This window comes from Acomys russatus, chromosome 31, assembly GCF_903995435.1.
Source record: "Acomys russatus chromosome 31, mAcoRus1.1, whole genome shotgun sequence".
In the NCBI taxonomy this organism is placed as follows: domain Eukaryota; kingdom Metazoa; phylum Chordata; class Mammalia; order Rodentia; family Muridae; genus Acomys; species Acomys russatus.
The window spans coordinates 1,988,505-2,012,583 of record NC_067167.1 but is presented as its reverse complement, the minus strand read 5'-3'; the positions used below and the strand labels follow the sequence as shown (position 1 = coordinate 2,012,583).

General features: G+C 56.0%; 2 protein-coding genes across 2 annotated transcripts; both read left to right on the top strand.

The window, feature by feature from the left end:
* The first annotated feature begins 6,451 nt into the window (after positions 1 to 6,451).
* Positions 6,452 to 20,872, top strand: Lmnb2 (lamin B2). The gene is made up of 12 exons (XM_051172723.1): positions 6,452 to 6,727; positions 12,589 to 12,725; positions 15,006 to 15,162; positions 15,254 to 15,379; positions 18,374 to 18,544; positions 18,632 to 18,757; positions 18,868 to 19,088; positions 19,404 to 19,659; positions 19,734 to 19,841; positions 20,218 to 20,337; positions 20,447 to 20,554; positions 20,831 to 20,872. Exons 1-12 carry the CDS (start codon positions 6,452 to 6,454, stop codon positions 20,870 to 20,872), a joined length of 1,848 nt encoding a protein of 615 aa, XP_051028680.1.
* Positions 20,873 to 23,038: 2,166 nt separating this feature from the next.
* On the top strand, positions 23,039 to 23,918 carry Timm13 (translocase of inner mitochondrial membrane 13). Its single transcript, XM_051172850.1, has 3 exons — positions 23,039 to 23,251; positions 23,325 to 23,393; positions 23,586 to 23,918. The coding sequence occupies exons 1-3, from the start codon at positions 23,132 to 23,134 to the stop codon at positions 23,682 to 23,684; spliced, it is 288 nt and encodes a 95-aa protein (XP_051028807.1). The 5' UTR covers positions 23,039 to 23,131; the 3' UTR covers positions 23,685 to 23,918.
* The last annotated feature ends 161 nt before the right edge of the window (positions 23,919 to 24,079 follow it).

Sequence of the window (24,079 nt, the reverse complement as noted above, 5' to 3'; positions counted from 1 at the left end):
CCCACCAGAATATCCCTTCCCCATAGATTTACAGGAATACTAGGCAGCACATATGGTTGGAAAGTCCTGGAGTGGCCTTCGTCATCCCTCCATGTTAAAATCTTAGAACTCCTCATAGGGGCTCTTGCTGTGCCCACACCTTGAAGTTGAGTGCTGGTAGCTTTCAAAGGCCAAGCTTTCGGGGCAGTGGGTCTGGGCAATAACGGAAGAATCTGCTCCAGTATCGAGCAAACCCTGAAACTTCCTACTATTTATAGCAAGGGTTAACATGGGTTGACGATCACCTAGGAAACCCAGCATGCAAGAGGCCCAGTGGATCCAAATCCTTCATCTGACCTGAATGATTTTTAAAAGGGATTGTTGGTCTTAATTTTAGGAACAAGCACAAGCCGAGCAATACAGGCGCCCTGCAAAATGACAGTAACCCCTTTAGTTGTTTCAAGCATAATTTTAATCTCCCCCATGCTATCTTCATCAATCATCCCAGGAATCACCCGTACCCCTTTCATGACAGCACGGCTTCTTCCAAGTAACAGTCTGAAGGTTCCTGAAGGTAGAGGCCCCCCAGGACTCCCGTACCTATAGCCTGGGGTCCCATTAGAGGAGTTAGTATGACTCAGGAGGAGGCACAGAAGTCCAACCCTGTATTTCCTGGGGTGCCTTGGATGAGATCTCGGACAGAAAGGGAATTTTTTGCGGGAAAAATTGGAGAGAAGGGGTGACTATTGGAAGGTTCTCTTGGGCAGGTGTCTGCAAGGCTCCATACACCTGCCTCTGCGGGGCCCAGAGTGGCCCCACTTCCCATTTCCCTGCAGGGGATTTTCCCCGACTTCATTCAAAACAACTTCAGCCTTCCCAAGGTTTTCTTTCAATTTCCTATCTTTGCTAAGTATAGCGTCTCTTACTAACCTCCAGAGAGAAAAGGTAGCTACAGGCATCATCTCTGGGCCTTCCTTATGTAAGGCCGTTTGCAAATCTGGCTTTACCTGGTCCCAGTCAGAAAGATTTAGGGCCCCAGAGACTAAAAACCATGGGCTGCTCTGTTCTACAGTTTGGATAAAATCTTTTTGCCGTCTTATACGTAATCCCATTGCCGTGTTCCTTAAGAAGTTTCACCAGTTGTCCCACCAGAACGGTGGAAGAGCTAGCGGCACCCGTCCCAATACGCCCGCCCGTGTCTCACCTCCAAGAGGCGCTGGCCAGCTTCCCAGGGCGATCTGTCAGACTTTCCTTATCTCGGTAAGACCTCCATTTGCAGCGCCCGCCCTGCTAGTCTAGGCTATGGGGGGGGGGGGTGTCTGAGGATTGAAAAAATGACACAACAATGGGTCATTCCAGCTAAGCGAATGCCGTTTATTAGGAGTAACAGAACTGCTTATACAGGGGAGGAATCAGCAATCCAACAGCACTGTGGAAAGTCCCCAAGAGGGAGCAAACCAAGGGCCAAATAATTAGACTCAAAAACAAGGAAAATGAAGGCAACTAGTGGAGCACAATGTTTCAACTCCAGACAAAAACAAGTAAAGTTTCAACTGCAGACAAAAACAAGTAATGGTGGGCTGGAGAGATAGCTCAGCCGTTAAGAGCACGGGCTGCTCTTCCTGCAGTCCCAAATTCAATTCCCAGCAACCACATGGTGGCCCACAACCATTTGTAATGAGATCTAGTGCCCTCTTCTGGTGTGCAGGTGTACATGCAAGCAGAATACTATATATGTAATAAATAAATCTTAAAAAATAAAAATTTAAAAAACCAAGTAATGGTCAGTACCAGCACAGCTGCAGTTCCCCCCACAAAAAGGCAGTTAAGTCTTGACATTGCCCCTCATTACTGGAGCAAAGTGAATTACTGATGAGGGTGAACTGACATATCCCCCAGTGCTGACTCCGCTATAAAGCACATCTTTCCTACACAAACACGGCTTATATTAAGCCTAATTTCCAGGTTTGGGGACATGGCTCAGAGAGCAAAGGGGCTTCCTGCCAAGCCTGCTGTTCTGAGTCCAATCTCCGGTGTCTGAACAGCTGCTTCTGACCTCCTATCCTCACTGTGGCACAGGTGCGCCACCACACACGGCGTTCAAGATAAGTTAAACTCTAACAATAATTTTAGTTTAACTCATAAGTAAGGAATAAAAAAAGATTATTAAGAACCCAAAGTATAGCCGGCTGTGGTGGTGCACACCTTTAATTCCAGCACTTGGGAGGCAGAGGCAGGAGGATCTCTGTGAGTTTGAGGCCAGCCTGGTCTACAAGGCAAGTCCAGGACAGCCAGGGCTACACAAAGAAACCCTGTCTCAAAAAACCAAAACCAAAACCCAAAACAAACAAACAACCCCCCCCCCAATAGAAAGAAAACCTAAAGTACAATTTAATAAGTTTTTAACTGTGGACAGTGAGACTAACAGAGATGTTAAATATTAAATTAAAATGAATATAATTATATTCTGTGTACTGGGGAGGGAGTGGAGGTGTGGAGGTGTCCGCGTGCTGACAAGTGGCGGTTGGAGGCCGCAGGTATCAGTTCTGCAGCTCTGTCCTTTAACATGTGGGTCTGGAAAATCTGACTTAGGCCGCCAGGCTTGGCAACAAATATATAGCTTTAGGGAGTATTTGTTACACAACAGTAACTGACTAATACACCTTTTCTCTCTCCCTCGTTTGTCTTTATTTTTCTAAACTTTCAAAGTGGCACTCCTCACCCTCTGACCTCTCTGGGTGGCCCAGCACTGACCCTGCAGTTGCTGCCCCATCTCAGATGCGTTTTCTCCTCTGCAGGGTGTGCGCTCCATGTAGAAGACAGCTCTCCAGTGCTCACAGCTCAAACCCCTCTGCCTCCCGTGACTCTACCTCGCATCAATCTAGCGTGAAGCTTACAAAGTTCTAACCCGCCTAGAGTGTTTCCCTCTTGGGTGTCCTGGAGTCTTTGGGACCAATTCCGGCCCCAGGGTTTTGTCGGTTTTGTTTAGTTAGTTTGTTTTCAAATAGGGTCTCCTAGGTCTGGGTTGCTTGGAGCTCTCCATGTAGATCAGGCCAAATCCAGAATCCAGGGTCCTGAAACACAGGAGCCAAAATTAGGAACCCAAACTCAGGTATTCAAATTGCCCCCAAACCCAGGGCCCGGAATGTGGTGTCTCTCAAATCAGCCTCCGGAATCCACCTTCTCCAGAGACCCGAGCTCCGGAATTCCTAACAGCGCAATGGTCCGGGCTAGAAGCCAGTATATCCTTTGGAATGAGGGTTATTTATTTATCTAGTATTTTTTTAAAATGGCGCCAAAATCCAGCCTGGGCGGGGACAGTGGCGCCAGGGAATGGAAGGAGGGAGGGGCACGGAGACTTGTAGGACTCAGAGTCTAGGGGTATGGATTTCCCGTCGACGGCCCTGCACCCCGAAAATAGACAGTATGCAGCCACTTCGTAGCGCCCCTGGCACAGGGGTCGTGTTCGTACCCCAGCTCCGTTGCACGGTGTCGGAGGGACGGTCTCCAGGCCAGTCCTCGATGGTCACAGGACTCAGTTTCCACTGCTGGAACTAGGGGTCCTCCACCCTACCTCCCACCCCTTGTATTGGGTGCCCCAGGGCTGGGTAGGTCAGCTGGTCCAGAGCAGGGAGGGAACACCTCCACGGCAGCTGTCACCGCCCCATCCGCTCAGCGCCAAAATTTGAAAATCGCTGGACATCTCCCAGAGTGCAAGAAGGGGGTGGGGGACCGCTCCATCCAGGGCACCGCGGGGTTTTCTGGGACTTAGAGTCCAGAAGTGCGGGGGTGGGATGTACCACGAACCCCGCCCAGAGCGGAGGAAAGAGGGCGGGAAGTGGACTGCAAGCCTTCACACTTCAGGAAACACAGGGCTTCGGGGAACCGCTGCCACTAGCCCCGAGGTGCAGAGGACCGCAGAGGCCAAAAGGCGTGTATGCGAGGGATCAGTAAAGAAACCGACATGGCCGCTCTATGGGTGGAACAGGAAAAGTTTATACCCAACTGCCAAGGTTTTCTCCCTGGGAATTCAGAGAGAAGCGAGATGGAGAAAAATCTCGAGGGCATAAAGAGAACGTGTACTTGGGGAGGCGGCGAGCGAGGAGCTGGAGGGGGAGATATGGGGGCTCTGAAATGTCTAACAGGTTCTTGTGAGTAGGGCCTGGGGGAGTCAGAAGGCCAGCATGGCCTATGGTATGTTGACCGGCATCGCAAGTATAGATTAATTGGAGAGCCATATGTCCCTTCTTCCACAGGCAAGGGAAACAGGCTCCCTAGTTCTTGAGGGATGCTGGCTTTTAAATGCCAGAAATCCTAAATTTTGAGTTTGCGGGTCTGACAAGAGGAAATATGTACAGGGCAGTGGGAATCAGACAGGAAAATATATATATATATATATATATATATATATATATATATATTTTTTTTTTTCCCCCCCTTCCAGAGGTGGAACCTAGGGCCTTCTTCCCTTTAGGTAAGCACTCATCTTTTGAGCCATGCCCCCAACACCTCACTAGAAGATTCTGGGCAGGGACTCCACCCATGAGCCACACCCACAGCCCCTGCTTAGTTTATACACCAATAGCGCTAATTATAAGAAAATGAGGGCTGGAGAGAGAGGTGGCTCACAAGTTAAGAGCACTGGCTGCTCTTCCAGCGGTCCTGAGTTCAATTCCCAGCAACGACATGGTGGCTTACAATCAACTGTAATGTGATCTAATGCCCTCTTCTGGCCTGCAGGCAGAGCATTGTATACATAATAAATACATGTTTTAAAAAAGGAAGAAAGAAAATGAAAATGAAAAACAGTAGCAGATCCTCATGACACAAAGTAGCTTTTGGGAGATAGATAGCGATGTCAAGGCTCAGCAAGTCTTTCTTGCCTTCCTGGCTTCAAAGGCTGGGTGGTGTTGCACCTCCCCACCCCTGCCGCCCACCCCCCACCCCCGACAGCCGGATGGAGTGACAGGTTAGGTTCCTGACGCCTTCCTCCAGGACACCTATCCTGAAGAAGTTTGGTGTTATGACATCAGTGGGGACAAGGACATTCAGCAAGGATGGGGTGCAGCATTGGGGTGCTGCCCTCTCGCAGCCATAAATATTGACCCTCCCAGGTACCTGTTATATGAAGGTAAGAGAAAAGCGATCCGTAGTCTGGTACCTTGTCAATAAACAGAGGCCGTTGTTAGGAATGGAGCTCCGTTATTAGCTTTTCTCTCCCCACCCCGCCCCCTCCCTGTGTGCATGCATGCGGCACGGTATTCAAGTGGAGGGCTGAGAATCCACTTCGTGTTCCCCCTCCTCCGCTGTGGACCCCAGGCTAGTTGTCCCCTGGGATTCCTGGGACTCCCCACCTCCCCACAGGATGCACTACCAGGTCCGACGTCATGTTGGTATTTGAGTGTGTGCGGGTGTGCTCAGCAGAGTTGTCCTCGGAGCCACATCATTCCATTTTTTGTTTGTTTTCTGAGACAAAGTCTCATGTGGTGCAGACTGCCCTCACCCCCTCCTGTGTTCCCGAGGCTGCCCTTGAACTCCTGATGCACTTACCTCCAATTCCCTGGTGCTGGGTGACAGCAAGGAGCCATCACACCCAGTTTATGCTCTGCTGTGCTGGAATAGAAACCGGGACCACAGGTTACGCAAGCACTCTGTGCTTTGGGTCACATTTGTAATTTTTTTTATTTGTTGTACTGTCCTCAAACTCACCATGCTCCTACTGCAGCTTTCCCAGTGCTTGGCAAGACAGTGGTGGATGCTGGCTTTGTGGTGAATTTATTTTAAATGACACTTATTTCCTGTGTGTTTCTGCGTGGGACACACAAGCGTGAAGGGCAGGGAACAACATGTGCGTGTCGGTTGTCTTCTGGCAGTGTAGGGTCCAGAGATCGAATTTCTTTTTTTCTTTTTCTTTCTGGTTTTTTTGAGACAGGGTTTCTCTGCATAGCTTGGCTGTCCTGTACTCGCTTTGTAGACCAGGCTGGCCTCGAACTCACAGAGATCCACTTGCCTGTCCCTCCCCGAGTGCTGGGATTAAAGGCGTGCGCCACCAATTCCAGCTTCAGAGATCGAATTTCGATCATCAGGCTTGGCCGGTGAGGTGCCTCTGAGGCATCTCACCCACCCTTGCCATCTTTTTGTTTAATTTCTTTTACATTTAATTTTTTCGTGTGTGTGTGTGTGTGTGTGTGTGTGTGTGTGTGTGTGTGTACGTGGGCTCATGTACGCAGCTGTAAGCATGTGGAAGTAAAAAAAAAAAAACCTCTTCCTCCACCCCCGACCAGGGATTGAACCCGGGAGACTGCCCGCTGTAGGTTTTACCCGAAAGCTGGAAACTACATCTCCTGGCATGCCCCGCAACGCTACCTGGTGGACTACCACTCCCAACGTGCTCCGCGCCAGAGAGCGGACTACAAGTCCCGGCGCACCCCGCGCTGCGGGCGGCGGCGCCATCTTCCGCGGCGCGGATTGAATGAGCGCGCCGCACCCGGGCAGCCGGGGGAATCCGCACGCCGCCGCTGCCGCCACCGCCGCCGCCACCGCCTTCGCCATGGCGTCTCCACCGCCCCGCGCGGGGCCTGCCACGCCGTTGTCGCCCGCGCGCCTGTCTCGGCTCCAGGAGAAGGAGGAGCTGCGCGAGCTTAACGACCGCCTGGCACACTACATCGACCGGGTTCGCGCGCTCGAGCTGGAGAATGATCGGCTGCTGCTGCGGGTCTCCGAGAAGGAGGAGGTGACCACGCGCGAGGTACGTGGGTGGGCACCGGAGCCTTGGGAGCCGACAGACAGACCCCGGGGCCAGGTGCAGTGAGCCGAGCCCTGCCCACGGGGGACCCCAGGGACCAGTGCAGACCCCTCGGCCGGGTGCATACAGCTAAACTCGGCCCACCGGGGACCCCCGGGACTGGTGCATAGGGTTGAGCCCTGCCCACCCGGGGGACCAGGACAGAGAGCTGAGCCCTGACCGGTGCAGACCCCTCGGGCAGATGCAGACAGCTAAATTCTGCCCACCAGGGGACCCCAAGGACGAAAGCATAGGCCTGAGCCCTGCCTTTCGGGAGACCCCAGGGACAATTGCAGAGCGCTGAGCTCTGCCCACGGCGAAGAGGCAGAAACACCTACCTCCCCCACAGGTGCCGACCGCTAGGCCCCGCCTGCCAGGAACCTAGTTATTAGTGCAGATAACGAAGTCTTGCCCCCGGGGGGTGGGGGAGTGGGCAGGGAGCTAGGGAGCAGTGCAGAGCCGTCCAAGCCCTTCCCACCTGAGGGACGTTAGGGACAGGTGACATGTGTAAACAAAGTTAATCCCCGCCCCCCCCGAAGCTCCGCCCACCCGAGGACTCTCGGAACAGGTGTGGATGGAGCTAACCCACGCTCACCCGGGGTCCCTGAAGGGGAAGTGTAGACTGAGCTCAAACTGCCAATAAAGGTCAAGAGACTTGGAGATGCTCCCAAGATGGCCTCAAAGGACCTTGGGGAATACTTTACAAGGAGGGTCAGGAACGGCCCCGCCCACCCCAAGTCATAGATTTATTGGACTGTGTATGAGTCTCAGACATCCGGGAGATGTGTGCAAAGACAGCCAGTTCCCTCAATAAGGGGCTCATGAGACCTTTGGGGACCCGAAGTAAGTGCTGGCTGAAGGCTGTTCTGGGGGGGTCTTTGGGCCTTGAGGGTTCTCTGAGGGATAGATACCACGCCTGGCAAAACCGAACCACTGAGGTGTTAAGAGAGCTTGGGGACCCCCAGTGAGGGGTGAGCTGCAGATGGTTCTGGGAACACCTGAGGGACAGCCTCACTCTAGACAAGGCTATACTTGTTTAGGATGTAAGGAGATTTTGGGGCACCTTGAGGAGCAGGGGTTTTATGAGGGACCATCCTTCAGAGGAATTCCAAACTTTTGGGGACCCACTAAGTGAGGATGCATTCGGGGCAGTTCTGGCAGATCCAAGTGAGAGGTGCGTTTTGGGGGCTGTCCTAGGGGCCCTCAGGTTTTAGGGCTTGAGGAGTGAGGGAGCCTGTTCCTAGAGGTCATCAGTGTTAGTAGCTGGGCAGTCTCCACCCACTGCCGGGTTCGAGGGCATTTTGGGGTGCTCTTGATGAAGGATACCAAGGGAATGACTTTTTGTGACTCCTTGGGGAATGGCCCAGAGTGGGTCGTTGAAGAATCAGGAGTTTGAAGGCACAAGACAGCGTGGTGTCAGGACTCCGAGGGCCGGCGAACCCCTGGCGGAGGGGGAATATGCTATGGGGTTGCCCCGGCAGTAAAGAGATCTGAAGGATGTTTGTACCCCACCTTCCTGGGAGTTAGGGGGATGGCCTCCTGTACCCTCCAAAGTGGGAGACAGCAGCACCCAGATCTTGTCCCCGGACAGGGGCTCGGGTCATGCGGTCTCTCTTTCCAGAGCCGGGCACTGAAATAGGGCCCGAATCACGAGGAATGCTGTTCAGAGAAGTTGTGCTGGGCAGTGTTTGTGGGTGCCTGCATCTCTGTCCTATGTGAAACTCCTACAGTTAGGGAACCCCAGGATTTTTCCCCCTCAGATTCCTCCTGTAAGGGACTGGGGGCGTGGTCAGGCAAGGACACGCCCCCTAGAGTCCTCCAGTGAAGGGGTAGGGGGCGTGGTCAGAGTAAAGCACAAACAGAATCCTCCAATGAGGGTTTGGGGCGTGGTCAGGGTGGAGCCCCCGCATACAATGCCCCCCTCCCCTTCCTGTGACCTTATAGTCTGTTGGAGCCTCAGCTTTGCCATCTATGCAGTCGAGCAGCATGGCCACCATTACCACTGTCACCTGCCTGGACAGCAGTCAGCATTCTAAGATCCAGATGGCTGCTTTATATGTGCATGTGCATGTGGAGGCCAGAGGTCACCTTTAGGTGTCTCCCTCAATCAGTTTTGTTGTTGCTTTTAAAGATGTATTTTTTTATTTTTGGTTTTTCGAGACAGAGTTTCTCTGTGTAACCCTGGCTGTCCTAGAACTCACTCTGTAGACCAGGCTGGCCTCGAATTCACAGAAATAGTCTGGCCTCTGCCTCCCAAGTGCTGGGTTTATAGGTGTGCCTCCCGAGTGCTGGGATTACAGGCCTGTGTGGCTGTGCCCGGCACTTTGTTCCACAGACATTTGGAACTTCCGGCCTTTGAGAACAAGTGCAATGCCAGCCCTATTTGGATGCCACCTGTCCATGCAAGTGACAGTTGCAAAGGCCACCCTTGTTTCTCAGCTTTGCAAGCCTGCAGAACACAGGCCTGATTTGGGGCTTAAGTGTGAGGCAGGGCAGGTGGCAGGCACAGCGCCCTTGGCCTGCCTAGTTCCAGCATCTAGTGTTGTAAGATGTCTGGGGACAGCTGGTGGGGGGACCAGGGGGTCCAGGGAGCGGGGGAGGAGTGGCCACAAAGGAAACCACACAGACGGCACATGCTCCACCTGTCAGCAGCGCCTTGCGGGCAACTTGGCAAGGTGTAGGGACAGCTGTGGTTGGGAGAGCGCTGGCACCTGGCCTGTGTTGCCTGGCGTGGCGTGGCCTGCCACAAGGAGTCAGCAGCTGAGGCCTAGGGGAATGGCAGGGGCTTTGAAGGCACCGTTCAAGGCTGAGCTCTGGGCACAGGAGGTGCCATACCCTCCTGCCCTGCTCAGGCTGCCTGTGTGCTGCCTCTGCCCTTTCACTCCATCATATCCAGAACTGGGGCCGAGTGTGACATCACCTGGTGTCTGTGAGGCCTGGCGCTGGGTAGGTCAGCGGAGGCTAAGGTGGCTGTCCAGGGAGGTGGTGGTTGGAGAAAGATTCAAGATGCTGGGGGACAATACAGAGACTGCACCTGTGTCCTCGGAGGCTGGGGTATAATGTTCCCCACAAGGAAACGTGAGTGTAGCGTCTACCCTCCCTGGTGTCCTGTTGCTAGGCTGGTGTGCCTGGGGACAGGGAGCCCTGGAGGAGCAAAGCTCCCAGCAAGCATACGTGTGACCCTGGCAAAGGCCACCTCAGGCCATCTGAACCCTCAGGCTCTGGCCGATGTGTGTTGACACGTGTCTGGAGTGCTCAGGATAGGCCCTGCTGTGGTGCTCCAGAAACCCCTGCCAGAAGCCACCTGTCCCCCCCTGGGCGGGGCTCATGGGGCCTGCCAACCTCCCCACAGGGGCCCAGTATTCTGCTCCACAGGCCTGCCTCTGTAACTAACATGGCTGAGATGACACCCCAACACACTTTGAGTCTGTGTGCCAACAAAACTTTATTTTTTTTTTTTTTATTTTACTTTTCCAACAAAGCTTTATTGATGAGCACTGTCAGGCCCAGGCCCAGAGTTCCCATCCCTGTTCCAGCCACTTAGAAATGTAGAAACCGCTTTGAACCCCAGCTCTCAGGAGGCAGAGGAGCTCTGTGAGTTCAAGACCAGCAAGATCTACATAGCAAATTCCCAGGCCAGTCAGGGCTACCTAGTGAGACCCTGTCTCAAAAACAAAACAAAAAAACTATAGAAGCAATACTAGCCAGGGGGGCCCAGGCGATAGCTGTAGCTGGGCTGCAGACCTGACCATAGACCAGGCTGGCCCGGACACATGGTCTAAATGGAAGCTATTGTCTGTGTTTCCCAGTCTCCTTTCTTCTCCGGGACCCATCCAGGAGCCAGCAGGAAGTCCTCCTGTGGGCGTGAGCTGATCCCCCTGCCCCAGGGTCTGAAGGACTAGAGTGACAGGTGTACCTTACTGCCACCACACCTCCCCATTGCTACCTGTTCTTCCTTTGTCACGAGTGGCCTGCGGTGGCAACCTCCAGTCCTAGCCTCCTTAGGCACTGTGCTGTTCTCTCCACCTTGAGGCCTGGTAAATGAGCATCCTGGGAGGAGTGATTGGCAGGCAGGGTGTGAGGGTGTGTCCTCCGGTGAGGGGCAGGAGGCGTGGTCAGAGGTGGAGCACAAGGATGCTCCCCACAGCAGGTCCTGCCTGTTCCCTCTGGGGTAAGGGAAGGTGGTGGCAGAGCCCGGGAGTGGATGCGTGTTGTGTCACCTCTCTTACCATTCCCATAGCTGACCCATTGTGCCCCAGGGCTGAGGAGGCTTTTCCCTGTTCCAGGCCTCCCTCAGTGTTGTCTGTAAAATGGGGATAATAGCCCTACCCACTTCAGCGCTTGTGCACCCTCGCGCTCTCTCTCCTCTTCCTCCTCCTCCTCACCTGCCAGGCCTGGGCTGGGCAGCCACAGTCTCCCCGCTGACAGACACCAGGTGCCTGATCCCTGATGTATGTTAAGCATATGCACCTCCAAAGCGGTACTGCAGTTCAGTGTGCGCCAGGTCTGGTTAATCTCACACAGGTCGAGAACATTCTACCACCCAAAAGAAAGCGCATTCCCGTGAGCCATTATCCCATCCTCCCAGCCTCAGTGCCCACGAGCCGACCTCCCTGTCTGGATTCCCCGCTTCTGGACGTTTCCATCCCTGAGCCTATGCCGTGTGGCCTTTGTGTCTGGGTCTCACGGAGCACTGTGTCCACCAGGTCCCTCCACAGCTGTCGTGACAGAGCCTTGCTCATGTTCAGGGTTGGGTAATACTCCAGCCAATGGCGGATGGTAGCATAGGCCCACCATCCACCGATGATGCTGGGCTGTCCCCTTGGTGTCAGGGCTGGTGTCTGTGCGCGTCCTGCACATTTCCGCTGGGTGTCCTGCTGTTGCACCTGGCTGCCTCCAGAGGACTTGTGGTGCAGGTGTTACACAGCTGCCAGCCACACCTGTGCCTGCTGTCTTTCTGCCACCCTGGGTGTGAAGTGCTGCCTCCCCATCTGTCCCCACGTGTCTTTAAGCACATTAAGCTCATAGGGGCTCACGGCCTGAGTCTCCTGGCCAGGGACAGGCGGGGTGGAACATGTAGGAGGCAGATGGCAAAACTGTCATCACAGTGGCGGCCAAAAGCATGTGTGCATTTGAGTGTCCTTTTCCTAGGCATGAGTGTGGGGTGACCTCTGTAGTGGCTGGACTTTGTGCTCCCAGATATAGCTCAGCGAGACTGTTTCTCACCCACGTGGCCCTGGGGACAGCCAGAGGGGCCTAGGTCTCCGGACCCTCATCCCCAAGGGGGTAGGATGCAAGGGCGGGAGGCAGGCAGATTCAGAGAGGGGTTCCCAAATTGCCATTTTAGGGCCAGCGGTATGACCCTGCAGAGCACCAAGCAAGGCTCCCTGTGAACTCAGGTGTCACCTAGGCCACGTTGTGAAATGATCAACACCAGCTGTGGGGTCTGGTTCAGCAGGTGGAGTGTTTGCTTGGCACCAGGCACCTGTCATTGTGGCACTGGGGCTTTAGAGAAAAAACACGTTAGACCAGGAGTTCTAGACAGGGTAATGCAATGCTGGGTGTCCGCTGACACAGGTTCAGTGGCTGCAGGGCAGGGATGGCCTACAGCAAAGATTCTTCCAGCTCTGAGCCAATGCTGTCCCATGGGTTAGCCTTGGCTATGCATTCCTGCCAAGCCTGAGGGTCCTGTGGCCTGCCTTTGTTATCCTGGCACGCTGAGCTGTGGAAGACAAAGATGGATCCTTCCAGAGAGACCGCCAGTGTCCTCTGTCATGACCACGGAGGTGACCTAGGGTTGACTTAGGGCATCCCTGTCTCCTCAGGTGAGTGGCATCAAGGCCTTGTACGAGTCGGAGCTGGCTGATGCCCGGCGGGTGCTGGACGAGACGGCCCGGGAGCGTGCGCGGCTGCAGATTGAAATGGGGAAGCTGCAAGCCGAGGTGGACGAGGCCAGGAAGAGGTGGGTAGTCGGGCCGGGTGGGGGTGGGGGCCAATCCAACTTGGTGTGAGGATTGCTTGCTCCTCGGCCCCCCTCCCCCAGTGAAGATTAGCACTGGGGAGGTGGGGTACAGGGGCTCTTTGGGGTAAGCTGGCTACATAGATTAGCACAGTGGCAAGCTTGGGGCTTAGTGAGAGACCTGCCTCCACCAAGAAAGCGGGAAGCAATTGAGGAAGGACCCCAGGGTTGAATTCAGATCTCCGCGTTCATGCGTGCACACACGTGAACATGAGGAGCCACATCAGGGAAGACCAGAAAGATCAGTGGCTGCCCTGGCTCCCGGAGGACAGGAGCCCCCAGAGGCCAGGGACAGGGTGACTGTGGGGTTGACATGTCGTCCTAAGTCCACCGTGTGCTGTGTGCACATGCTCGTTGAGAGCACGGGTGTGTCAGGCCAGCAGTGAGAGCTCTTGGAGGCAGTGTGACCGCCCCCTTAGCCTCCTACACTGTGCCTTAGGGTCACAAGTGTGTCCCTCATCACACTCCTGGAAGGTCCTGTCACTGCGCGTCAGGGGCTGGAGGTCCACCCAGGACAGTGGCAGAGTGGCTGGCTAGACACCCGCCGTGGCTTGTACTGAATGTAAAATTCAAGTCCTGCCTCTGCTAGGGGCATTGCCATCCTCAGAGCAGGATGAGAAGTTCCCCTGACTCCTCCCTTCCAAGCCGGGACTCGGCGCTGCCCCAAAAGTGCCCACTGCTGGTGGGACCATCCTGGGACACTCCTCCCTCAAAAGGATCACTTCTAGATCTGAGCCAGTTGTGCCCACATCAAGATGCCCTGCTCACACTGGCCATTTGGCCTTCATGGTGGCCCCAAGCCAGGGAACACAGGCTTGACCCCTGAGAGGTGACCTACCTGTTTCTCTGGTGGCAGGGGCTGAGATGGCCGCCAGGCTGTCTACCCCAGCATCTGCTGCTGGCTTAATAAGTTGGTGTGTTGCGGCCCAAGGGCATCCACAGGGAATAGGCCATGCCAAAGGTGACAAGGCAGCCAGCACTTCTGTGCCAACCAGCTGAGCAGGGCATCCCTGCCAGGGTCTGTCCACAGCGCCTCCACTCCCCCCACCCCCCACAAGTACAGTTTTACATTCCACAGATTGCACCTTGGTTTATTGGCCTCCACCTCCCTATATAGCCAAGTGCGGCCTTGACCTTTCTGTTCACAGCATCGAATAATGAGCCTGGCTTCCCCCTCATCCGGCGGCTCACCTTCTTCTGGTGAACGGAACAGCGATGGCCTTGGGTAACTGGTGTCCCTGCTGAGTAGCTCAAGTGCTCCTGCACAGTCCTGTGGGCCTCGGCACACTCCACAAGGCTTCTCAGGAGCTGGGCACCCAGGCCCATGCTGACCACAGCATCCCGTGGAACCTTGGCCTTTGAGGTCTGTTAGGAATTCCCTGGGTCCCGGTCATCTTTCCTGGCCTCTCTGCCGTGCCACACCCAGAGCTTTTGCAGTGCTGGCCTGTGTCCCTGCCTCCACACTTCTCCTCAGGCCGCATTGGTCCTCACTGCGTGTCCCATGTCCCAGCTGTGCACTCTGAATAGTACCCTCCGGCCTCTGTCGGCTTCGGGTCCTCCTGTGCCCCACACCCACACTCAGGCAGGCACAGTAGAGCGCAAGCTGGTGTCCCCAAAAGCCATGGTTGCTTAGCTGTGGGTGCCACCCATCTCTATACACCCACCCATCACTAGCTGACCCTGGGAAAGCCGAGGCAGGAAAACGGCTGCAAGTGTGAGGCCAACCTGGCCTCAGATACCCTGTCTCACAAAAGGGAAAAGCCCAAAATACTGCAAAAGTGGCCAGAATCCATTCGCTAACACCTGCTCGTTTAAATGCCTGCCTCCGCCATCTTGACTGTACTGAGCGACAGGAAAGCGTGCTTTCCTTTGTGACTTTAATGACTTGCAGCCAGTGCTCTGCAGCTGGGCCGCCCCACGCAGAGTTGGCTTTTGGGAGCTGAGCTTCTGTGGACAGCTGGGAAGGGAGTGGGTCCCCAACAAACAAGACAGAAAACCGGTGTTGTTTGTTCCAGGGTCCTGCACTTTGGTTGGGTTTGGTTTGCGATTGCTAATCTCGCTGTTTTTGAAAAAGGGGCCTCACTTTGTAGACCAGGCTGGTCTCAAACTTGTCTCAGTTTCCCAGGTGCAGAGACAGCAGACAGCCTGCAGTGGCTGACAGGAACCACAGGGACCTTGCTCTTGGCCTCCCTACAGCCTTCTGACCACTCACCTTTCTTTCAGTGCCAAGAAGCGTGAAGGTGAGCTCACGGTGGCCCAGGGCCGGGTGAGAGACCTGGAATCCCTGTTCCACCGGAGTGAGGCCGAGCTGGCGGCGGCCCTCAGTGACAAACATGCCCTGGAAAATGATGTGGCCGAGCTCCGAGCGCAGCTGGCGAAGGTGGGTCTGGTGGCTGCTGGGGTGCTGGCTCACCAGTGACATGGAGAGGCCGTGGTGGCCTTACCTCAACTCGCTGCCCTGTGTCTCCCAGGCAGAAGATGGTCACGCTGTGGCTAAGAAGCAGTTGGAGAAGGAGACGCTGATGCGCGTGGACCTGGAGAACCGCTGCCAGAGCCTGCAGGAGGAGCTGGGTTTCAGCAAGAGTGTGTTTGAGGAGGTGAGCGTGCGGCCGATGGACACTGTCCCGGTCCCCGGGGACCCACTTTCACAGGGACCCAGCCACTTCCTCGCATCAGCAGCCTGGGGCTTACACTTCATGTTTGCCCCTGTCCCCCTGTGGCCTCTTACCCAGTCTCTCTTTGTTCCTCTTTGTTTTTACATTTAGTCATTTCTTCTGGGGAGGGAGGAGAGCCCGCGGTAGACAGGCACCTTCGAGTGTTGAGCCATCTTGCCAGCCCCGTGGCTTGATTGGATTGACACTGGTCACTTCCAGGCCAACTGGGTCATTGCGCATCTCATATCAAAAACTCCTAACTTAACCAGGCATGGTGGCTCAATCTTTGATACCCACACAGGGACGAGCACAGGGCGTGAGAATATTTGAGTCTGAGGCAGAGGCAGATCTCTTCAGGTCTGCAGGTCTTAGAGAGCGAGTTCCAGGACAGCCAGCGCTACACAGAAAAACTGAGTCTCAAAAAACAAACAAACTCTTAAGTTGGGTCGGCAAGATGTCTCAGTGGGTGAAGGCACAATGCCCTCAAGACTCACAACCTGACTTGTACCCCCTGAAAACCATGGTAGGAGAAGACAGACTCCCACAAATTGTTCTCTGATATCCACAGCCCTGTTGTGGCACACATGGTATCATCCCCCACCAATCTACACATAAAATAAATATGTGGATTTATTTTGGGGGGGCAGTTTTCAGGACAGGGTTTCTCTGTGTAGTCTTGGCTGTCCCAGACTCACTGTGTAGACCATGCTGGCTCACAGAGATCCACCTGCCTCTGCCTCCCGAGTGCTGGGATTAAAGGCGTGTGCCACCATGCCCGGCTGAAAGGACTTTTCCTTTTTTTTTTTTTTTAACTTATTTATTATGTATACAGTGTTCTGCCTCCATGTACAGCTGCCCACCAGAAGAGGGCACCAGATCTCATTATAGATGGTTGAGCCACCATGTGGTTTCTGGGAATTGAACTCAGGACCTCTGGAAGAGCAGCCAGTGCTCTTAACCTCTGAGCCATCTCTCCAGCCCTGAAAGAACTTTTGTTAACTTAGCCTGTCCACTCAAGGTCACCATCCCAGGTCTGGGGACCAGGATGTGGTCCCAGCTTTTTGGGGGCCTCTATGCGGCCCACCTTAGGGTCTCCCCTCTAACATCGAGGCCTCTAGTACCTTGGGGTGGTGGGAGTGACTACGCCTAGATACAGGTCTACCACACCGGGTCCCAGAGACCTCAGCTATCACAGAGCCCTTTGTGTTATCACAGCACGGGTGTCCTGCGGTGAGGCTGGTCCAGGCCCCTGCCTGTGGTCACTGCTGAGGCGCTTCAACAGGAGGGCTATGCAGCTGTGCAGCCACAAGCAGCTCTAGCCAGGACCAGAGAAAGGGACAGCTGAACCAGGAGGCCATGAGAGCATCAGTGTAGAGCCCTATGAGGGAAGCCCTGAGGCACTGACCTCAGCAAGGAATCCACAAAGGGATTTCTGAGCCTGTGGGAGAACTGCATTCTGGGAAAGGACCTGTTTGAGAACACAAACCCATGAGGGAGTCAGAACCCATGTGGGGCGCTGGAGAGGGGCCTGGGAGAAGGTCCACCGCAGACCACGGTCCTGTGGAGGGAGCCTTGAGGCAGGTTCAGCCTGCAGAGGGGCCTGAGAGGGACCGTCCGGAGGCAGCTGGCCCTTTGAAGAAGGTAGTGGCGAGACCTAAGAGGGAGTCTCGCATGAAGCGACGCCTGAGGGATCTTGGAAAGACCACTGTGGAGGCACCCTTAGAAAGAGCCGTGGGGGCTCCTGACCACTTTAGGGTCCCCGCAAGGGAGCAGGTGAGGGGGTGCAGCCAGGAGCTTCCTCCCAAGCAGCTATGCTGGACCGCAGAAAGGCGTGTGCTCTGTCCTGACAAGCCTATGGCAGGCCACTACACAGAAAAACTAAGACCCAGCAGGGGATCCCACCTTCCCACACTCACCGCATCACTGTGGAGGCCGCTGTCCTTCCTCCTTCCCCACAGTGTCCCTCTGCTGCCACCTGGATGTGGGGCTCCCGACAGTACTGTGTGCTCCTCAGTGTTAGAAGCCTTTTGTTGTACCTCGCTGTGCAGGACCTACTAGTCTGAAACCCACCATGTAGATCAGGCTGGCCTGGAACTCTTAAGACCTGGGGAAGAACAGCTTTCTTGGTTTTTTTTGTTTTTTGTTTTTGTTTTGTTGTTGTTGACAGGGTGTCTCTGTGTAGCTCTGGCTGTCTTGGACTCAAACTCACAGAGATCTACCTGCCTCTGCCTCCTGAGTGCTGAGATTACAGGCGTGAGCCACCACCACCCATCTCTTTAAAAGTTTTTCATTTTTATTTATTTATTTATTTTTTATGTATATTGGTGTTTTGCCTGAATACGTGAAGGTGTCAGATTCCCTGAAACAGGAGTTGCCATTGTGAGCTGTGTGTGGCTGCTGGGGATTGAACCGGGGTCCTCTTGGAAGAGTAGCCAGTGTTCTTAAAGGCTGAGCCATCTCTCCAGCCTCCTTTAAAAGCTTTTTTTTTTCCCCTCTCGAGACAGGGTTTTTCTATGTATCCTTGGCTGTCCTAGACTGACTTTGTAGACCAGACTGGCCTCGAACTCACAGTTATCTGCCTGCCTCTGCCTCCTGAGTGCTGGGATTAAAGGCGTGCATCACCATGTCTAGCTTAAAGGTTTTTTTTAACACAGCGTCTGGCTGTGAGCCCAGGCTGGCCTTGAGGTTACACCGCCTCTGCCTCCCAAGTGATGGACAGGGTTGCCTTTCCTGACTGGTTCTCTCAGCACACAGCTCCCTCCATGCACTGCATTGTGTCAGAGCCTTGCTCCTGATCATGGCTCCGTAATACTCCAGTGTGTGTATGACCCAGGCTGGGGTCCATCATGGCGGGAGTGTCCACAAATCGATCACTGGTGAACAAGTAGCCTGGAGATGTAGCCTGGCACAGCTGGGTCATTGGCTTGTCTCCTCCAGGAGGTGCGTGAGACCCGGCGGAGGCACGAGCGCCACTTGGTGGAGGTGGACAGCAGCCGTCAGCAGGAATACGACTTCAAGATGGCACAGGCCCTGGAGGACCTGCGCAGCCAGCACGATGAGCAAGTGCGGCTGTACCGCCTGGAGCTGGAGCAGACCTACCAGGCCAAGGTGAAGCCTCAGGGAAGGTGAGGAGATGGGCGGGCGGCCACTTCCCTGCCGCTGCCCCCGGTGCTCACACTCCTCGACTCCCCTTAGCTGGAGCACGCCAAGCTGAGCTCAGACCAGAACGACAAGGCAGCCAGTGCAGCCCGGGAGGAGCTCAAGGAGGCCCGCATGCGCGTGGAGTCGCTCAGCTACCAGCTCTCAGGCCTCCAAAAGCAGGTGACGGGAGCCAGCCCTGTCCCCAAAGGGCCTCTGTCACTCCAGCCTTCCTTGGTTCCTCACATCTGAGGCTAGGAGGCCACACTGTGACCTGGCCATGCCTCCCGCAGGCCAGCGCTGCAGAGGACCGCATCCGGGAGCTGGAGGAAGCCCTAGCTGCGGAGCGAGACAAGTTCCGCAAGATGCTGGACGCCAAGGAGCAAGAGATGACTGAGGTGCGCGACGCCATGCACCAGCAGCTGGCTGAATACCAGGAGCTGCTTGATGTCAAGCTGGCCCTGGACATGGAGATCAGCGCCTACCGCAAGCTGCTGGAAGGCGAGGAAGAGAGGTGGGCGGGGCCCGGAGGGGAGGGGCCTGGAGCGGGTGGGTGGAGCCAGGGAGTGGGCGGGGCCAGAAGGGCTGGGCGGGGCTTCAAAGGGCTCAGAAAAACCAGGCAGGCTTGGTGGCACATGCCTGTAATCCCAGCACTGGGGAGGCAGAGGCAGGTCTCTTGAATTTGGGGCAGCCAAACTCAGCCAAACTACAGAGTCCAAAACAGTCAAGGCTTCTTGGGGGGGGGAAAAGCTCAGAAAGTTTGAGTAGTGGCCGGGATTCTGGCGCCTTGGCTGGCTCCATGGCCACCCTCACACCTCCCTTCCGGCAGGCTTAAGCTGTCCCCCAGCTCGTCATCCCGGGTTACTATCTCTCGGGCCACTTCGAGCAGTAGCGGCGGCGGCGGGCTTGGCATGTCTGTGGGGCGAGGCCGGGGCAAGCGCCGTCGGCTGGAGACCGAGGACACCCCGAGCTTGCGCAGCAGCGTCTCCCGCCTGGCCCAGCAGGCTGTGGCCACCAGCGTCGTGAGCATTGACGAGGTGGACCTGGAGGGCAGGTTCGTGAGGCTCAAGAACTCCTCGGACAAGGTGAGCGCGGGGCCGGGTGACGGGCCAGTGCTCCCGTCCTGGTGCCGAGGGCTAAGAGCTTGTCTGGGCTTCAGGACCAGTCTTTGGGGAATTGGAAGATCAAGAGACAGATCCTGGACGGCGAGGACATCGCCTACAAGTTCACGCCCAAGTATGTCCTGCGGGCCGGCCAAACGGTCACGGTAAGTGCCAGGGAGTGTGTGATGGGGAGGCTCCCAACACTCTGCTCCCACGGTGGGAGGTACTGTGTGGGGTGAGCATGTTCTGAGACCAACCCAGTGGCCGCTGAGCTATGTGTGCGGTTGCCGCACCCCTCAGGGTACCCCATGTCTGAGGTCTGGCATTTCACAGTTTTGAGTGGGGGTGTCAGATCCCTGAGGCGCTTGAATTCCAGCATGGCTCTCCAGCAGAGTGCTAAGGGACCACCGTGAACCTGTCTCTTCCTCTACATCCGGGGGTGGTCCTGCTTCGACGAGCTCATTGAAGGGCCTCGTGGTGGGCAGCCATTGCCTGGCCCAGGCCCTGAGCTGTCTGACAGGGGCCATCTTTTGTCCTCAGGTGTGGGCAGCTGGCGCAGGGGTTGCCCACAGCCCCCCATCAACCCTTGTGTGGAAGAGCCAGAGCAGCTGGGGCTCCGGGGAGAGCTTCCGCACTGTCCTGGTCAATGCAGATGGAGAGGTAGGTGCACGCCACAGGCAACTGGGTCCTGGACCCTGGGGGTGGCCTCAGGTGCGGTGCAGCCACCAGCATTGGGGTGTCAAGTAGACTGGTGACCTTTGTTGTGTAGGAGATGGCCGTGCAGGCCGTGAAGCAGTCATCCATTCAAGGGACGGAGAACGGGGAGGAGGAGGAGGAAGAGGCGGAATTTGGCGAGGAGGACCTTTTCCACCAGCAGGTAGAGCATGCGCTGTCTCACGTAGTGGGGCTTCGGGAACCAGTTTCGCAGTCCTGCCTCAGGTGACCATACCCACTCGCTGCGTCGGTTCTGTGGCACCACAGACCTCAGTACTACACTTCCTGACCCTTCAGCCAGGACACCCTCTCCCGTCGATCCTTGTGTGGGAAGACAGACTCATCCCTCAGTCTGGGCTGGGGCTGAACAGAAGGCTGTGGGGCCTTTGTACCTGTTGGGAGCAGTCTGCCTAACTCCATGCTCCCTCGTTCCTTGCAGGGGGACCCGAGGACCACCTCAAGGGGCTGCCGGCTGATGTGAAACCTGCCCACACTCACCATGGCCCCCAGATCTATTTTTTTATGGTCCGCTCTCACTAGGCCTTGGTACCTCCCTGATGACTATTCAGCGACCGTGAGAGTGTGGGTGGGCTCTGCTGGGTTTCCTGGAGATGGGTGTCCTCCACCCACAGGCCTCACCCGCCCCACTGCCCCCATGCTGATATTGGTAGTAGAGGTCTAGGCCAGAACCCTGTGGGCTGAGGGATTTGGGCCTAGATCTGGAAGGGACGGGAGCGTGGCTGCTGCCTCGGGGTGAACGCTAGCATTAAGCTGCGGTGATGTAATCGTTGGGTTTTCTTTGAAGCTTTTAAAATCAAATCAAGTTCAGAATCTAGGTTTGAAGTAAATCAGGTGAAATTCAGAAAGAGGGCAGTGGGGAATCACTAGCTGTCAGGACTCGGTGGCTCAGACACAGGTGAGACCCTCCACTCCTTGGGCTACGGGCACAGAGGGAGCATCTGAGCCCCCTGAGGCACCAGCTTTGTGCCCTGAGCCTGAAGGGTCTGTGATAGCCCCCAGCCTCAAGGTAGCCAGGGACTTTTCTGGGTCCAGATTCTAGAATGTTCTAGTTCCTTCTAAAGCTGAGGACCAAGAAGGAGGAAGCTCTCACATGGGATGACTCCTCCCATCCTAAGATTGTCAGTCTACCCTCAGGAGCAATGGCTGTGGGTTCCCAGCCAGTGACTACTCACGGGTATGTGGCCAGGCCAGCTCTGTTTGTGGCCCTGGGTGTATACACACTGCGTTGCCCCACTGTACCCCACCCTGATGGCTTGGCCTGGACGATTCCTTCGCAAGTTCCAGGTGCCGGCCAGCTCTCACCTGACACCTTCACTTCCCCTGCCACAGACACAGTATTTTTTTAACGAATATTTATTTTTTTACATCAGTAACACCGCTCACTGGGACTCCGCTGGCGGGGGGGGTGGCAGGTTCAGGCCCGGAGCTGCCACGAGTCGGGGGTTACCTGTGACAGCTTCCTTTACTGAGCCAAGGAGAGTGCTGTCTGCCTCCTGTCCCATCCGGTGGGAGGAGCAGCTCAGGCCCAGTTCCCCATAAGGCCACGGAATGCCACCACTGCCACCGACCCACCAGCCGCCTCCTGCTTCTAGATGCCTCCCTTTTCTTCAAGTGACAGGTGTTGGGTCCTGGACGCTCGTGCTGCTGCAGTTACCACACAGCCCATCTGCCCTGCCCACAGGGCACAGCCCTCCAGAGCACCAACACTGGAGCTGGCGTCCCTGTGTCTTTGTGGCCCTGGGCCAGGCGAGGTGGGCCAGGGAGTGGCACTGCGGTGGGGAGCAACCTGCGCTGTGTGCAACGCTCAGCTCTACAGGTTCTGTTCCTTTTCTAAGATGCATGCCAAATGTGTGTTCTGCCTTTTCTTTTCCTCCTATGTAATACACATTTTACGACTGGAAACTTTTGTACGCTCAAATAAACAGTTTGATTTTATTTTTTGTTTTTTCGAGACAGGGTCTCTCTGTGTCTGGTTGTCCCCAGACTCACTCAGTTTTGTTTGGTTGGGTTTTGGTTTTTTAAGACAGGGTTTCTGTGTGTAGCCTTGGCTGCCCTAGACTCGATCTGTAGACCAGGCTGGCCTCGAACTCACAGTGATCCACCTGCCTCTGCTGGGATTAAAGGGGCGTGCCAACTACGCCCGGCTCCCAGACTCACTCTGCTGACCAGGCTGACCTCAAACTCGGAGCGATCCGCCTGCTTCTGCCTTCCAACTGCCGGGATTAAAGACGTGCACCTCCACGTCCTGCTAACAACCTTGATTTTAATTGATCCTCTGTCCCCGACAGTACAGCGGGCGCGTGGACGTGTGCACGGGGCAGAATGTCCCTGGTTTATCCCTTGCCTGGGCGGCAGCATAGTTTGCGCATACGGGAAGTGCAGGGCCTTGTGGGAGTTGTGGTTCGAGTTTCCGTTTCCCTGGATACCACAAAGGACAGATTCCAAGTTCGACCTAGGGGCGGCACGGACAGCCTTGTGGGAGCCGTAGAATGGCGTTTCCCATAGCGCCACAGGCGATCACGTGGCATGGCGCGCACCGGCCTGTGGGAGATGTAGTTTGATTTGTTTCCATGGTGGCCCGGGCCGCAGCTTTCCGTCAGGCTGGTGGCGACGCGCGCAGCCTTGTGGGAGCCGACGCGGCCTCCGTTTCCCGTGGTTCTCCGGCTTCCGGTGCCTTCGGGTCCGCGCGCGCTGCCGCGGCCCGGGTGAGTGCGCAGCCATGGACAGCGGCTTCGGCTCGGATTTCGGCGGCGCGGGTGGCGGGAAGCTGGACCCGGGGGCCATTATGGAGCAGGTGAAAGTGCAGATCGCCGTGGCCAACGCGCAGGAGCTGCTGCAGGTGTGGGGCGCGCCGGGCTAGGTGGCGGGGTTCCCTGGGTGAGCCCCCGCTGAGGCCTCGCATGTGTCCACAGAGGATGACCGACAAGTGCTTCCGGAAGTGCATCGGGAAGCCGGGGGGCTCCTTGGATAACTCTGAGCAGGTGAGACTCCCCGGGGGGAACCCGAGGACAGTGAGGGCCGAGGGGTCACGAGCTGCTAGGACTAAGGGTTGTGCGTGCGCAGCCTGGTGAGTGTTGCGCGTGCGCGGGGTAGGGGGCGGGGTGGCAGCCTTAGTGAGTGGTCCCGGGTCTTGAGACCCTAACTCTGCCGGGCGTCCCTTCCACGCCCTGCAGAAATGCATCGCCATGTGCATGGACCGATACATGGACGCCTGGAATACCGTGTCCCGCGCCTACAACTCTCGGCTGCAGCGGGAACGAGCCAACATGTGACGGGATCTGGACCTCTGGACGCCGTGCCCACGGTCACGGTCGGAACTGTTTCCCCACCAGCAAGGGCCGCTCCTGTGCAGCGGCCCGAAGTCTGGCAGCATGGTGGCCTTTCCCCCTCCCCGGGCTGCTGTGCACAGCTCCGAGGAGCAGTTTGAGCTCGGGGATCTGGCGGACTCCACCTGAGCTGTGAGCTCATGAGGGCTGGCCAATAAATGGCTGCTGGGGCCGAAAAGGTGGCGTGTTATCTCACTGCCTGGGGTCCTTCCCCAGAGTTGTCCCCAGCCTCCCGGGGTCTCTTTCCCCTTGGTGTCAGTGGCCTGCTGGTTCTCAGAGAGAGAGCCCCCGGTGCTCGTCGACCCTGTTGGAGACCTACGATAAGCAACGTGGCTCTGTGT